This window comes from Grus americana, chromosome 5 (assembly GCF_028858705.1).
Source record: "Grus americana isolate bGruAme1 chromosome 5, bGruAme1.mat, whole genome shotgun sequence".
Lineage (NCBI taxonomy): Eukaryota > Metazoa > Chordata > Aves > Gruiformes > Gruidae > Grus > Grus americana.
The window spans coordinates 12,927,057-12,942,386 of NC_072856.1; the positions used below are offsets into that span (position 1 = coordinate 12,927,057).

Consider the following 15,330-nt stretch of genomic DNA (forward strand, 5'->3'; position numbering starts at 1 on the left):
CTTACAATATGGAGGGCGATTTTAAATCAAAATAGTCATCGTTTCTTCACCTGATTTACTTCTTGTTTACAAAATCAAAGGCAAACAGATTGCATGGCTTTTCACCTAGTAATATCACTTGGTCTAATAATTAGTTTGTTGTTTAACCAGCAGCCTTAAAGTAAGAGTAAAAAAAAGTAAAGCTACATGGGAATCTCAGGGCATTTTGTCACTTTTTAGAAACATTCAGCAAGTAATGTGTTAAGTATAGTGTATTTGCAAGACAATGATGATTTCGGACAGCAGTTTCTGCTCACATTTACACAGTCACGTCTCTAACTGTCTATAACACTCAAGCAAGCATCCATCATATTGACTTTTGCTTTATTCCTTAGACATTGATGAATGTGATAACGACTTCAATGGAGGCTGTGTCCACGAGTGTTTCAACATTCCAGGAAATTACCGCTGTACTTGCTACGATGGCTTTATGTTGGCTCACGATGGCCACAACTGCCTGGGTAAGAAGTGTGTTCATGAACCTTGTGAGTGGTGATGCTAACCAAACCCTTTAACTGCATCCATGGGAAATGCATGGCTATCTCTTGGGCTGATTCAGCTTAGCTAGAGAAGAATGTTACATATGGGACTAAGGAATTCCAGGTACTGATGTACCATCCCAGTGTGGCTCTTTCCTCCTCTGTAAATGAGGAGGATAACTATGCTAGGTTTCTGTAAAGTGCTTTGGTTTAAAATGTGTGAAGTGCCATCTATTATTATGCTAAATGAGTTTATGTAAAAGAACTTTTTCTATAATTTTCTTTTCTGTTCCGAAATTAGTTTAGGATCAGTTCTCAGGTGTGTTTCCAGGCCTAGAAATCTTCTCTCTGGTACATCTATAACATGTGGGCTTCTTGCTCTTTACTGTGTCCGAGTACTTCCTGACGTACAAGCTGTAAGGGAAGGACAGTTAGGAGCATGCAGTAGCTGTATATGATAGAGGCCATTGAAGTACAGAGGGACTAAGCCAAACGCTTGGAGTTTCCCTGGGTGGTTAGTGTGAGGCAAAGTACACAACTCTGGAAATGTGTTCAATCCTGGCAACGCTCCCTTGACCCTGCATACGCACACTCTCACCCTCTTTTTAATTTCTTTATTTAAGACCTCAATAGTTTCTTCTTTTTGTGTGCCAGCAGGTGAAAATCTTTAAAACTGGGTAACAACACCTTGTGGTTTTACTGATAGTATTCTTCAGCACATAGTGCAGCAGTGTACAGAAACGCATGAGCTGCCAGCCTGTTGGCAGTGTGATGTGCTGCCAGTGTTATTTCCCCAGGACAGAGCCTGATGTTGATGAAGCTGTCCTGCTTCCAGGACCAATGCTGGGTACCCTGTGTGGCTCTGCCCTGCGCTGTGGTACCTGTCCCATTTACTTTTTCAGAGACGGCTCAGTTTTTCTCTACTGCTGCACTGAGCATGGATGTGCCCGGGCATGCTCCATGCCCACGTCAGTCAGAAGGAAACTTGGTCTCACAGCATAATTTTAAGATTCTACTTAGCTTGGCCGGGATATTTCCCGCTAGTGTATGGCATATCAGGTGGGGGATCAGACCATCCCTGGGCTGTATCTTCTGCTGGGACAAATCAGAAAAACTCCAGTGGGATTGTGTTGGGTTTTACCTGCTGGGAACCTGGTGGGTGCCCACAGATTAACTTTGTTACGGTGTAAGTGGAGGAGAGGATGAAGTCACTAAGTTCCAAGTATCTCACTAAAGAAAGTAGAGAGGGAAGCAAAATATCTACTGATACTTTGAAGTAATAGGAAGGCCATCTTTTTTTTCTCTAGTGCATTTGTGTAAACACACAGTGGAGTTCAGCTGAGGTTACCATGAAGGGCTGAATGTGAACAAACGCATTGCCTCTGACAGTGCCACCAAAGGCTGTATTCTCTTTGTATCCAATAGCCCCTCTAGAGCATACTTCAGCTGACTTGTTTGTGATCAGTAAGACCTAGACATAACTTAGACCAGAGTCTACCACCTGCTATGTGACTGGGAAGCTGCTCAGTGTTGTGTGGCAGACTTTTTAAAATAAAATAAAATGTCATTGACATACAATGAAGTTTTTAATGCTGACCTGCCAATTCTGAAATGTGATGTAAACGTTAAATAAATATTTTGGCATGCAGCAAATTGCATCACATCTTCTCTTAATCTGTTTATTTACTTTGTTCACGCCAGGGTTGCCCTGCTCTCACCCTTATTTTTGAAGATCTCGGCTGTGTGCCTGGGTTTAAGCCAAATAGACAATTACTTGTTGGAAAGAGATGATTTTTTTGAAAGCTTTCCAAGGTCTGTAAGACAGAAACATCTGCTGGAGTTCAAATCTGTAGTACTAAAGACTCATGGTGGCTGTTTATTCATGATTGTTTGCACATTCACATCACAGTAGAACTCTGAAATACTCAGCTTCTCTGTGATGGAGATATGTCAGCCACTCTTTTTGCTACAGCAGGTCACATTCTTTTGCATCCAATTGGCTTACTCATTGCCTTCAGTAGAAATTAAATCTGTTGTAATACTATGTTATGCTTCTTACTAAAAGCCTTTCTCTTTCTCCTTTTTTAGAAGACAGCTGTTTTATGCCAGAAATGTTACAATGTTAAATTAAAAACATTGTACTATTAGCACAGAAACAATGAACAGAACAGGGAGCAAACATGATCTTCCATAGGAATCTGCAAATGAGACCAGTGCTTTGCCTCAGCAACGTTTCGCCCTGGTTTTTAAGGGACTGAGCATTCTTAGTTCCTGTTCAAATTGGCATTTCTGAAAATTAGAGTAGGAAAATTCTTTGCTGGTAGTGGTTACAAAAACCTGCGCTTACTAAGGGGTAAAATTCCAAAAAATTGGAGGTTGGGATGAGCATCCTGTTGTTTGGAGGCTTAGCTAAAGTTTTTGTATTCTTTGTTTCTCTTGGTTATCTTGCAAGCAGAGCCTTTCTGTATTCTCCGGTATTGTTGAAGCTCTGAATATTGCAAAATCAACATTAAAACTATTTCTAGAACTTGTGCTCCTGTCCGTGACTGCAGTCAGGCAATACGGCAGCAGCCTTGATGGTAAGTGGTGATGACCTAGAGTTGAGGGAGGAGCATAAGAAATCAAACTGAGCATCAGAACAGATGTGATGTATGAATTCTAGCTAGAGTGAAAGTAAGGAGCAGGGGATAGGTTTTAAGATGACCTTATTTTGAGGTTTGTATTTTTCTTGTTCCACCTTTGCTTCAGAATGGGTAACTTTCTGGAAAAACACATAGGTGGAGTGTGGAGCCCTGCTTCTGGGTTCACTGACGCTACTGTACCTTAGTTGTAACCAGTAACTCTGGTTAGTTGGGCAGCATTTTTTGGGAGCCCTGTGACTGATGGGGCAAACTGCAAACAGGGGAAGAGCAGCAGCAAAAATATACTTTCCCAAGGGTGACAGCACAACAACAACAGGCTAGCCCGGGGTGTCTAAGCTGCCTGCATGGTTACATGCCGAGTAGATGTCTGTCTGTGCTGCATATTGAGCGGCTGCTGCCGATACGAGTGTATTGCTGTTAGTACAAAGCTGATCTCTCTCTTTCTGTCTCTCTCTTTCAGATACAGATGAGTGCATGTTCAACAATGGTGGTTGCCAGCATGTTTGTGTCAACACCGTGGGGAGCTATGAATGTCGCTGTAAGGAAGGGTTCTTTCTAAGTGATAACCAGCACACGTGCATCCACCGCTCAGAAGGTACTGGCTGCTTCCCTCCAGGCACCAAGCAGGAGGTTTTGACAGAAGCTGACTGTAAAAAAATCTCTAAAGCAGCTTCAAAAGTATTTTTAGGTTGACTTTTTCAAAGCCGTGAAGGGTCTTGAAGTCCTCACTCCTTTTAAAAGGAACAGTGCGTCAGAATCTTCTAAGTGACTTTGAAGACACTGTACATCCTTTCTGCTCCTTTGATCCCACCTGTACGTCTGCAGTGTTGTGCTTGTTGAAGGCTGTACCGCTGTACTCCCAGTGTACTTGATGCTCTTTTGTGCAGCTGAGCTGTGTCCTGATCCAGGGAATGGCAACAAATTGAAGGACAGTTGAGTTCTCACCATTTCCATTGGCTTTAGTTACAGGGCAGTACCTGCATTACCTTCAGATACCTTTTAGATTCCCTGTACAGTGTTTAAGTTTTAGCTGAGAGATTTATTGTTTGTCAACCCCAAAGGTATTCAAATTACGTTCTTTGTTGTGAGTGAAACCTTTATGAAGCGACCTTTTAGAGATCAGAGAGTGTTGGATATCTAATTAGACATTGGATTGAACAAAATTATTTTGGATGCCCTTAGGGAATACTTTAAAGTGGTTGTTCAGATCAGGGAGTTGTCCATTTGAACTGTACAGTGAATATCTTACTAAGAAGTATTTAAAGCTGCAAAGCTTTCTTTAATCTGTGGCTTATCATTGGCATGACTATAAGAGGAATCTGAGCACGAATAAACAAATCTTGCTTTAAAAATCCCCATAGTGAAGAGATCAACATTTATAGACATATATGGCCATCCACAGATGAGTGTGCAGAGGTGGCAGTCATGTGACGTAGTTGAATTGATCTTTTGTTTGAATTAAGAATTTGTATCCTTGGCTTCCCTGGTACTGGACTTGGTCTCATGGGGGTCTGCTGATACGTGTTGATTTCTCAGGCCATTGCTCAGCTTGCCAGGCCAGGAACTGAGCCAGGAGTGGGGACAAGCAGGAAGGCTGCAGTGGTGGGGCAAGGCATTTCCCTTCATATTGCCTTGCTAGCAGTGATGCATATTTGTGCGTGTGCACAGATGATGAATCTAAGGATGAAAATCAGTTGCTTGAACTCCTTGTCTTGTCCGATGCCAAGGGAGGAAAAACTTCCAACTCTTTTTATTCTTACTCGCTGCTACTCAAGTACCTTCTACTCTCCTGAGCTAACAGCAGCAGCATTTCCTGGCATAATATTGTCATAATTATTCCTAATATTTGTTGCCTAAATTGTACCTTTGGAATTCTACCTCTGTTCTCTTATTTTTAAAGATGCAGTTAATTTCTTTTAACTTTTTGGTAAAAAAGGCCTTTTTTCCATATATCAAATTTCCACTTAATTTAGTCTTTTCTTTTTTTTTTTCTTGAAAAAAGAAAAGCAAGAGGGAAAAAAGCTGCATTTTTTTTCCTCTAAAAACTACTAAGTAAAATATATTTATATGGAAACCAGTATTAAGAAAAAAACCCCTTATTGTTTTTGTCTTTTTTTTTTCATACTAGGATACAGAATTGTTTTGTTTTCTTTAAAAGCAATTTTTTTCAGGTTATCATGTTGTGACTGTTTCCCTCCTGCCTCCCCCTCACTACTGTGAAGAAGTGCTCCATGGGATTCCCCACTTTTTTTTTTTTTCTTCCTTGGGTGGGCATGTCTGTTGTAAGCCAAATCTTATTGCTTTATCTCTCCCCTCACTTTGTTCTCCACTTTTCTGCTCATTGCTATGTCTTCCACACTCTGTAGAGTGTATGCATATCTCTCTGTCTATACTTTGTTAGTTCTTTTTTGAGACCTCACAGTGTTGGTTGAAACAGCATTTGGCACCTACTGCCTAGACCATCTATTCAGTTTTGCTTCTTATCTGTAATATAATGGAGTATTTCCTTCCCTGTCTCACAGCCCAGTTAAGCATTAATGTGTGCACTCTCTTGAGAGACCTTCCCAGTGGTCTGCAATGCTGGCCTTTACATACACAGAAAAAGAGCGAACTGGAGTTGAGATAGGAGAAATAGAGAGGCTTGGGGCTGTTGTATTCCTCCTGACCAGTGTAACAGGGGAGCCTAAGAGTCATCTGTCCTTCCAAGTCTATCTGCAATTATCCTCTAGGTTCCCTGTCACCTACTGTGACATGGGACTCAAGATCAGATAGCTATGAGAGGAGAATTTGATAACTGAAGTTTGTTTTTTCATCTGATGTGAATGTGTTTGAAGCACAGGGGTGCTCTGAGAGGCCTGATGGTTCTGCCCAGCCTATGCTTAAATCACAGGAACTCAGAGTGTCTTGGGAAGTTGTGCACAATCCTGTTTTTTGCCTTGGCTGTCTGCTCTGAATGAGCTATATGTGGGAGAATGGATTTACTTTGGGAGGCTGTTACAGTAGCTGGCAGGACAGCCATGCACGTGTGGCTTGTTTCTGTGTTTGACTTGCTCCATATTAGAGAATACAAAAATTTGAACGAAAACAGAGTTGTTTTTCCACGAGTAAATATGTAGTATATCTTGTGGTGGTTATTGCTACGGATGACAAATCTTGCTACTCAGCCTTGTGGTACTTCACAGTCAAAGGTATCTACTTACTGGGCTGAATCAAGGGGAATGAATTGGGCCTGCAAGATGAAAGCTGCATTTGACATCACTGGGTGGACTGAAAGCTCATACACAGGGGACCATCTCAGCTTTTGCTCTTAGAGTCCTCCTGACTGTGGAGAACAGTGATAACTAGAAAGTTTTTTGGAAAATGTTGCCTTAACACAAGGGTGTAGAAAGCATGAAAAAAGACTAAAGCGTTACTGGGATGTCTGTCCTGTTCTGCTGGCTGTGCTGATAGTCTCCTCCCCGTTTGGCTATCAGAGGGCAGCTCTGAGAATCTCTGGTAATTCTTTGTACAATTGCATCCTCTACCTCTGTCCTATTAAGTACCTGTTTGAATGTGCCCTAAGTGGAGCCTTAACGTTCTTAGCAGATTGGTGGTGATGTCTCTACATCTTCTGTGTAAAAAAGACAAAGATTTAAACACAGATCGTATATGTAAGAGATTAATTAACATGACCTGATAGGAAAATACCGTGCTGGCTTTTTGCCTGTGTCTTGCCAGTGACAGGAGTGCTTGGATCTCACTGAAGTTTGCTGGGTAACTTCATGAAGGTCCAGTCATCAGAAAGGACTCATCTGGCTTGTGGTCTGCTAGGCCAGGCAGGTGCTGGATTCAGCTCTCATGGCTGTGAGTGTGGCGATCAAGACACTCATCCATCCCAAGACACTTGTGTGTCAGTAGGGCAGGGTATCCTGCAAGAGAAATTGTGTCTGGAAAGCATGTGGTGGGATTTCACCTAAATTTGTTTGGGGTTTGGTTCTGGACCACAATCTACCATTGCAACTGCTCTGGAACAACGTGACCTGGGAGACTTTGTGTCCACAAAGGAGTTTGCAGTCACACAACTTTTATAGTTTTACAGATGTTTCTTTAATACAACCTTATAAAATGGGGCTGAGTAGAAATCTGCCACCTTTGGAAACAAGCAGCAGCTTCGCAGTAAATGCTAGAATGTGTGGGAGCATGTGTATCTTCTATGAAATGCTGTCTTTTGGGTCAGCTAAATTTTGGTGGGTTTGGTGATATACCTCGTTACACAATGGGTACTTTGTTATTAAAATGTGTCCTGGTTTGGGAAGCGCAGTTTTAGCTTTCTGTGGAGACCTGATTGAATTCTGCTCACTCAGAAGGGAGCAATCCCAAACTGAGCATTTAAACAATTTGTCTGATGTCAGTGAACTTTACCCAAGTACCTGCTTGAATGGTTTCCACTTTGGTAACTTAATAGAGACAAAAGAAGAACTTTGTTAACAGAAACGAAGCTGCTAATTCTGTTAATGTGTTCCAACCCCTCTGAACTAACTGACCAAACCATACTGCATGCTTAAGAACAGAAATGTCACAAAAACACAAGAGTTAATGAGGCTAATTTGTGGCCTCATAGGTTGTCTTGTTCCTTGACTTGACAGCACAATAATGGATGACAGCTTTCATGTGGGCTCCTTGGGCTGTGTCTGTGCGCTGCAGGATTTGAAGTGTCATTGTCTTGTTAGACTTCTACAGAATCCTCACTGTGGGAAAGGAATCAGAAAGTCAGTAGAGCAGAATAATCTAGGCTCTGCAATATCCATTCTTTTGTTGCTTAAAGCTGTCTTAATAGAGAAAGGGTACTGTAGCTTGTGCTTCAGATGGCGAGAATAGTCGTGTGCAGAGCAAGGACCTAATTGAAGCGTAGCGGAATAATGGTGACGAGCTGACCTCTGCTTGCCAATACAGTGGTTTTGTTTCATTGAGTAATAAGGCTGCAAAAAGGTCTGTGTAAGTTTAAAAAAATATATAGGGTGTGGAATTGTTCACGCAATCCCTTTTTAGCAGCATGGTCACCCTTTTTATTCTCTGGCTGTGTATCTGCTCAACTCAGTAGAAGTTCACTGAGGTAATGTGGGATAAGCCCTTGCAGCCAAAGTATGCTCCACTTAATCTTCTCAAAGGCAATCTTCTCACCAAGAAGAAAGAGTATTTTGGTGTAACATGTCTTATAAAAGCCAAGTGCACCAAGGCAGATAATTTGGTGGCAAAGGTGGGTTCTCCCTGTACCTCAGAAGAGCATTCAGTTGTCTTCTCTCCCAATTTTGTAGCACTATAGAAGACTTGAGCAAAAATCTGTGGTGTACTATTAGAAGAAAAAATAATTTTTTAATTTGGTCTAATGATCCCATTTGATAACTCAGCCAGGTGCTGTGTAGTTTTAAGTTGTGTGTATACACATTGCGTCACCATCTTGCCAATGGCAAAGGCATTGATTTAGCTGAACCATGAGGCACGGTGAAAGAAGTTTTTGCAATAAGTCTAAGAACATTTCCTCCCTGTTTAGTTGACTTTAAGTTTTTGCAAAGGCCAGACAAAACACTGTGGCAGTCATTGAGTGCTGGTGCATGAACAGCTTGTAACTGTCAAAGACAAAAATGACAGGATGTTTTTACAAGGTGCACCAAAAGGAAGAAAATCACCAGTGTCACATTGCTTTTTCATTGGGGCAAAGCAGGCACTGGCATAAAATTCTGTCCAGCTGTGTAGAAATACAGAACAATGTGATAATCCACAGCGGGGCTATTTTGGGAGGTATTTGTTGAAATCAAGGGAAAAAACGAAAAACAAAATGATTAACAAAAAAGAGAATTGACATGCACCATACGTACAGTCTGCATGTGTTCCTGGTCACTACTTGGTCACTGCTGAGGTAGGTTATGACTTTGGGAATCTGCTGACTTTTGTGACTGTTGGCCTAGGCATTCCTGTGTCTGGTGGCACTTTTAAGCAGAGAAATAAGAACTTCACTTTAGGCTTTGATCTTGCCAGGTATCAGTCACCTTGCAATTTTTATAAAAGAAGTGAAGAGGTTTTATAAACGCTGGTATAAAGCGAGAGCATTGGGTGAGAATGCGGATGCTGTACAAATCTAGAGATGTTGCTTTTTGACCTTGCAGTCAAAGAACGTGGGCACAGAAAAGATCACAGATGGAGAAACCTTGAGGCCGTTGACTTTGCAGGATTGGACTTTCTGCTTTTCCTGTCTGTAAGCTCATGCTTCTTGTCCTAACACTGTAGAGTCTTCCCAGAAGTAGCAGGCTGTTGTCTGTGTGTGTATTGAACTGACTTTATTTGACTGTTGCCTGCGCACAGAGATGCTGAGGATGCTAATGCTCTTGCGCTTGTCCTGTTTTGCAGAAGGCATGAGTTGCATGAATAAAGATCACGGCTGTGCCCACATCTGCAGAGAAACGCCCAAAGGAGGAGTTGCCTGTGAATGCCGACCTGGATTTGAACTGTCCAAGAACCAGAGGAGCTGCATTTGTATGCAACATTCTGCATGTGCTTATGGTTTCCCAAAGTGAACAAATAGTGTTCTGTTTGCAGTGATATGGGATTTGGTATGTTATAGCTAAACTGGGATGACTCATCTAAATTGTGCGCATTTGAATTAAACTAGAAGCAGTGGCTTTGCTAAACACTATCACACCAGTCTATTGGTTGCTGCAGTATCTGTAGTTTGGGAGTTGCGCCTTCACTCGTAATGATGGGAAGTTCAGCTCCACAAGAGAGCTCTGCAGTGTTTCAGTCTCACAGAGTTCTTCAGGAAAGGGGCATGTTAGGAAGGTATATTGGATGGTCAAAATTGCACGCTGTCTTTCAAAGATACTGGAAGTACTTGTGAGATGTAACATATATTTTCTTCCTAGTAACATGTAATCATGGAAACGGTGGCTGTCAACACACATGTGATGATGCTGATAACGGGCCTATTTGTGGATGTCACCCTAAGTACATCATGCATGTGGATGGGAAAACCTGCCTTGGTCAGTATACAGTGGAGGGAAGTAGTTTTCTGTTGAAGACTAACTCTGGAGTGGTGTGGCATTGCTGTGTTTGCATGATTAATGCTCCTCATAATAGTATGGCTAGAAAATGTCAAGGAATCCAAAACTAAGAAACCTGTTAGTGCACAAGTGAGTTGGTTGGGTCCAGGCAACTTATGCTTCCCTATATAAGCAGCTACCTAACACTATTGCAGCCTGTAATTATCACTGGTCCCTCTGAAGCGCAAGACCTGTTGCAGATCAAAGATTCCCTTCTCTCTAGGATATTTTAGGTTCAGTTTCTCATACAGCACAAGCCAGAGAGCGTAACCAAGCAGTATGCCTGTTAAAACCAGAGCTCTGAATTCAATTAAAGTACAGTTTTTGCAAGGCAGTTATCCAGTAAAGAAAGCACTTAAGATTTATAAACTCTTCCACTCTCTGGAAGAGTTTGTTGTCTGTTGATTGAAATCAAATGCTCAGGCATAACTGGCTGGTCCTTGTATTAGTCCGTGATAGATGATGACAGTGTGCTCTTAACAGAACAGTTCATGACAGTTCAATTAGTTCTTTCATCTTGTCGCTATTCACTGCATCTGTGGCACATCTTCTGTTTTGTTAAGAATACCGAAACAAACAAGAGTTGTAAGGAAGCAACAAAAGCAAAGTATTCTCATGCTTTTGACTGAAGGGCCTTCATGATTTTTATTATTACTTTCTTTTTAAAAATATTTTATTTCTGCCTAGTCAGTTCCAACTGTCTCTGATAATTCAGCATGCAATGCAGCTGTTTGCATATGTGTATATATTGGATATCAGATAAGACTTCCGGTCAGGGCATCTTTACTCATTAGCTCTTTTCATGTTCCTTACAGAGAGGGAAGAGGCTGTTGAAATTTCTGAGGGAAACACTACTGCAGGAGCTGATGTGGACAAGAGAGTGAAGCGACGGTTACTTATGGGTAAAAGTGCTTATTCAAAATAATTTTGCTGTTTGCTGAAACTTTTTAGATTGAAGAATTGGGGTTTTTTTATTATAACCATCATAGCTCTGAGCTGGATTCTGTCTGAGAAGATCTGCTCCCTTTTAAGGAAATAATATTATTCCATAATGTATAAGAAACTATGTACATTGTGACAGTCAGTAGGCAGTGTCAGTGCCCTTGAAGTAGTGTATGTTTCCTTGGTTCTAATTCATCATGGGAATGCAGTACAATATCTTCTGTGCTACAGTTTTAATGAAGTGATTGTGGAGGAAGCAGTGGTTTACCTGCTTCTCTTCAATTGAAAGTATACTGCTGCATGGAAGAGAATTGGGCCCAGTGGTGGATTGCATCTGGAAGGACATCTTAGGATACAAGGCCGTCTTACTCTTCCTAGAGGTGTTCACATCTGGCCCGGAACACCAGCATCTGAGGATCTGTCACTACTAGGAATGAGAAACAATCACTGGTCTCTGGGCAGCTGGGTCAATGGATGTCCCTCTCTCAAAAGCTCTTACTCCAGGCACTCAGGGTGATTTACTGTGCTTATTAGCATTTGCCACAGAATGGCTTGCAGCATGGAGGCTGAGGAAGAAACTACCAAGAGTATAGGGCTAGCTCTGAGCTCCTGAATCCATACTTAGACATCTAAATGAATAGCCTCATTTTCAAAAAAACAACACTTCTGCGGAAAGAGGAAGAAAGAAGAGGCACTCTGTCTTCACAGGGAGGTTGGACACAGCTTCCCAATATTGAATGTGAGGTGAGAGACGGAGGGAGTAAATTGGTAAAGGTCTCAAAACTTGAGAATAAGTAGCGTATGCTTGATGCTGCAGAAAACTAGGAGACAGAGCTACAAAGAAGATTTCAAAAAACAGACATAGAAAATTATCTTTGCAGCGCTCTGAATCAAGATGTGCTGGATAAAATTGCATTTGTCCAGCCAGTGAAAAGGTTGTTAGACTGACTACAAGAGGATGAATGCCAAAGAGTGAGTTATTTCTGTGTAGTTGTATGTGAAGAACTGTATTTTAGGGGTGTCCGCTATGAAAGGTTTGGTGAGACTTAGACATAGTTTGCATAGGGGGAAGTTAGAGGAACATTAGGTTGAGATGGCACCTGGGTTACAAGCCTGAAGGACTGCTCAGTGTGGATGTAATCCACCATGACTGGGAACACAGGTAGCATGTGAAGGAAGGTGTGTTGGGAGGGGCTTAAGAAAACTGATTTACTAGTGCTGAGTGTAACCAGCTATCTGAGGGGAAGTGTCAGATCAGCCAGGATTGAGTGTGGGCATAAGGAGACAAACTGACAGGAACAGATTCATCAGCAAGGAGTGGGAATTTGTGTTTAAGAACAAGAATATCCAGAAACAATATCTTAATTTATAGAGTCTCTGCGAAAAACTGGACATAGCTGAGGCAGGGATTTTGCCAACACACGTATTTAATAGTTGCTCGTGTATGCTAGACTAAATGTGGTTGAATAGCAGTGTACTTGGAATGGTGCCTTGTATCACATGATGTTGTTACCATTATAATATCCCTGAGCAAACTTCAGCTTTATCTTGTTGGCTAGAAACGTGTGCAGTAAATAATGGCGGCTGTGATCGTACATGTAAAGACACATCGACTGGAGTTCACTGCAGCTGCCCTGTTGGATTCACGCTCCAGTTTGATGGGAAGACATGTAAAGGTGAGTTTTACACCTGTGGGCCTGTGCGTACCAACACCTTGCTGTAAGGTATTCATCTCCAAATGAAGGTGTCCAGAGGAAAGACAGTATGTGTAACCTGACCAAAGGACAGACTGCAGCCAGGGGTTGATGCATGGTTTCCATCACATCAGGTGCCTCATGTGCAGAGAATCTCTGCTCCTCTGCCCTTCTCCTCACCACTTCCACCCCTCCTGCTGAGATGTCCTCAGTTTTCACAGATGAGGTTTGGTAGGAGGTAGTACAGGTCTGTGGTAGAGGTCGATACTGGGAGAGGTGGGCATGTCGGTTCTTACAGGCATACAGTCCAGTAGTCTGCTATTTTACCCTCAATCAGCTGGGTATTAGAGCAGTTTGTAAGTAAGCAGCAGCACGTAAACAGGGATGTGTGAGTAGAATTACTTAGAATGGTTCAAGCAGCTCTAATGAGAGTACTGGAAAGGAGCAAAGGGACATTTAGGCTGTATATTAAAATCCAGTAATTAGATGTTAAGACTGTTCTGCTAGGCAAAAATGATGGAATCCCCATGCCTGAGTCAATTAATATTAGATAAAGAACTCATTCTAATATCGGCATGAAAAGGACGGGGTAGCTCAGGAAGTTTCCTCTGCCTGAGATTTCTGTAAGGCTTAGAAGAGGAAACAGAGAGAATGTTTTAAAAGCTAAAACCTGTTAGAGAGCATTTAAGTCAAAGTGTTTCCAAACAAAACTTGGGGAAATGGTCTTTTGTGAATACATGTACCCAAATGTAACTGACAGCAATATGTTAAATAAAAGCAAATAACACTGTTATGGGGCTGAATGGGCCAGATCATTCCGAAGAGCTGGATCTGATCTTCCTTAAAATGTATAGTAGTCTCGCTAGATTTTGTTTCTGAGCTTCTCTAACCAATTGGACGTGACTGTTTTCTGGATCTGGCAGCGGAAGTATGTTGAATGTACTGTGTTTATTTGCTGAAGCACTTTTTTCATTACAGATATTGATGAATGCCAGTCCAATAATGGAGGCTGTGATCACTTCTGTAAAAACACTGTTGGCAGTTTTGATTGCAGCTGCAGAAAAGGATTTAAATTATTAACAGATGAGAAGTCTTGTCAAGGTATGTGCACTGGAGAGGCAATGGAAGTAGAACAAATCAGCGTGGCTTGGACATCTATTACAATGATGAAGTGATAATGGATTCCAGAATAATTTCCGTGCCTCAGTTTTGTGTGTTGTTTTTTTTTTTTCCTTTCTGAAGCAGCTGTTGAGTTAATACAGTTGGCGTGATACTATTGTAGGCGGTATGCTTAATGGCACAGTGAACTACTATCTGGAAGTGACAGAGATAGCATCATATTAAAAAGCTCTTTATGAGGATAATGCTCCCCCCCACCTTGGAGGATGGACAATATCTCTCTGTCCATCTTACTGACTGGTTCACCATTGCAGTGAAATTATTTTTTCTTAATAGGACATTTAGATGCCATGAGTTCATTATTGAAAGAAAAAAAGATATAATGTGATCTGTGAAATTATAGGCCAGTAGACAGACTGGAATCAGTATTCCCTGAAGCATCCTAAAGCATTTGATTTTTAGGATGACATGGATTTCTCCTGTGAGACTTATAAAGCATGTATGCTTTTCTGTATAATTGTTTGTACATACAGAGTTAGCAATCATGTTTAAGCTGCTTCGATAATTAAAATGTAAAGATCAAAATGGTCTGTGGTTTTACAAAACTACAGTATGAAACGATGTAAAGCCAATCAGCCAGCTGGGGAGGTGAATAACTCCATTTAGTAGACAACCAGCTGACATTAATGATGAATTTCAGAAAGCTGAACTGACCAACAGAAAGTAATTTTCACCTGGGTTTTTGGTGCATTCTTATCCTTTCTAAAACAGATGGACAATTATTTATACGGAACAAACTTACTATAGAAACATAAGATAACATTTTCAACATAGTTTGTGGGGGTTTTTTTAATAGAATCTGTTTATTAATGTATTTTGAAGACTTGCATCTCCCTTTTGTCCCTGTCACTTCTGTTACTTTCCCTAGACTGTTTCAAAAGTGGTATCTTGAAGCATGCCAAAGCCCAAGAAAAAAGAATGATGCAATGTGTCAGTGATGTTGATGTGAACTTTTTTATATCTTGCAACATTCTTACATGGCATGCATAATATATTAGCACAGAAGTTTTAAGTGCTTTTGATGGTATTAAAAACATTCAGGGCCTCAGAAAGCGATGGGAATTGTACCATTTTACCATTCAATTCACTGACATCGTGGTTAGGCCATTATACTGACTATGCTTACAAAGATGATGTGTGCAGATAGTAATGCCAAGGAAAATTTTCACTGGAGAAAACAGATATCTCAGCAGCTCTTGGAGACAGACATTGAAGTCTAAACATACAGTGTAATGGATCCCTGGAAAAATTCACCAAATTATTCCAGTCATCTGTCTTTGGG

At 41.3% G+C, this 15,330-nt stretch overlaps 1 protein-coding gene across 3 annotated transcripts in view; it reads left to right on the top strand.

The window, feature by feature from the left end:
- SCUBE2 (signal peptide, CUB domain and EGF like domain containing 2) overlaps positions 1-15,330 on the top strand; it is a 44,073-nt gene that overhangs the window by 2,719 nt on the left and 26,024 nt on the right. For 2 of the 3 annotated variants that reach the window (XM_054826892.1, XM_054826890.1), the window contains exons 3-9: positions 375-500; positions 3,621-3,755; positions 9,545-9,670; positions 10,057-10,173; positions 11,049-11,135; positions 12,735-12,851; positions 13,848-13,970. In XM_054826892.1, coding sequence (XP_054682867.1) covers positions 375-500; positions 3,621-3,755; positions 9,545-9,670; positions 10,057-10,173; positions 11,049-11,135; positions 12,735-12,851; positions 13,848-13,970 — 831 coding nt within the window. The remainder of the gene's footprint in view (positions 1-374; positions 501-3,620; positions 3,756-9,544; positions 9,671-10,056; positions 10,174-11,048; positions 11,136-12,734; positions 12,852-13,847; positions 13,971-15,330) is intronic. The other variant, XM_054826891.1, reaches the window with a different exon arrangement.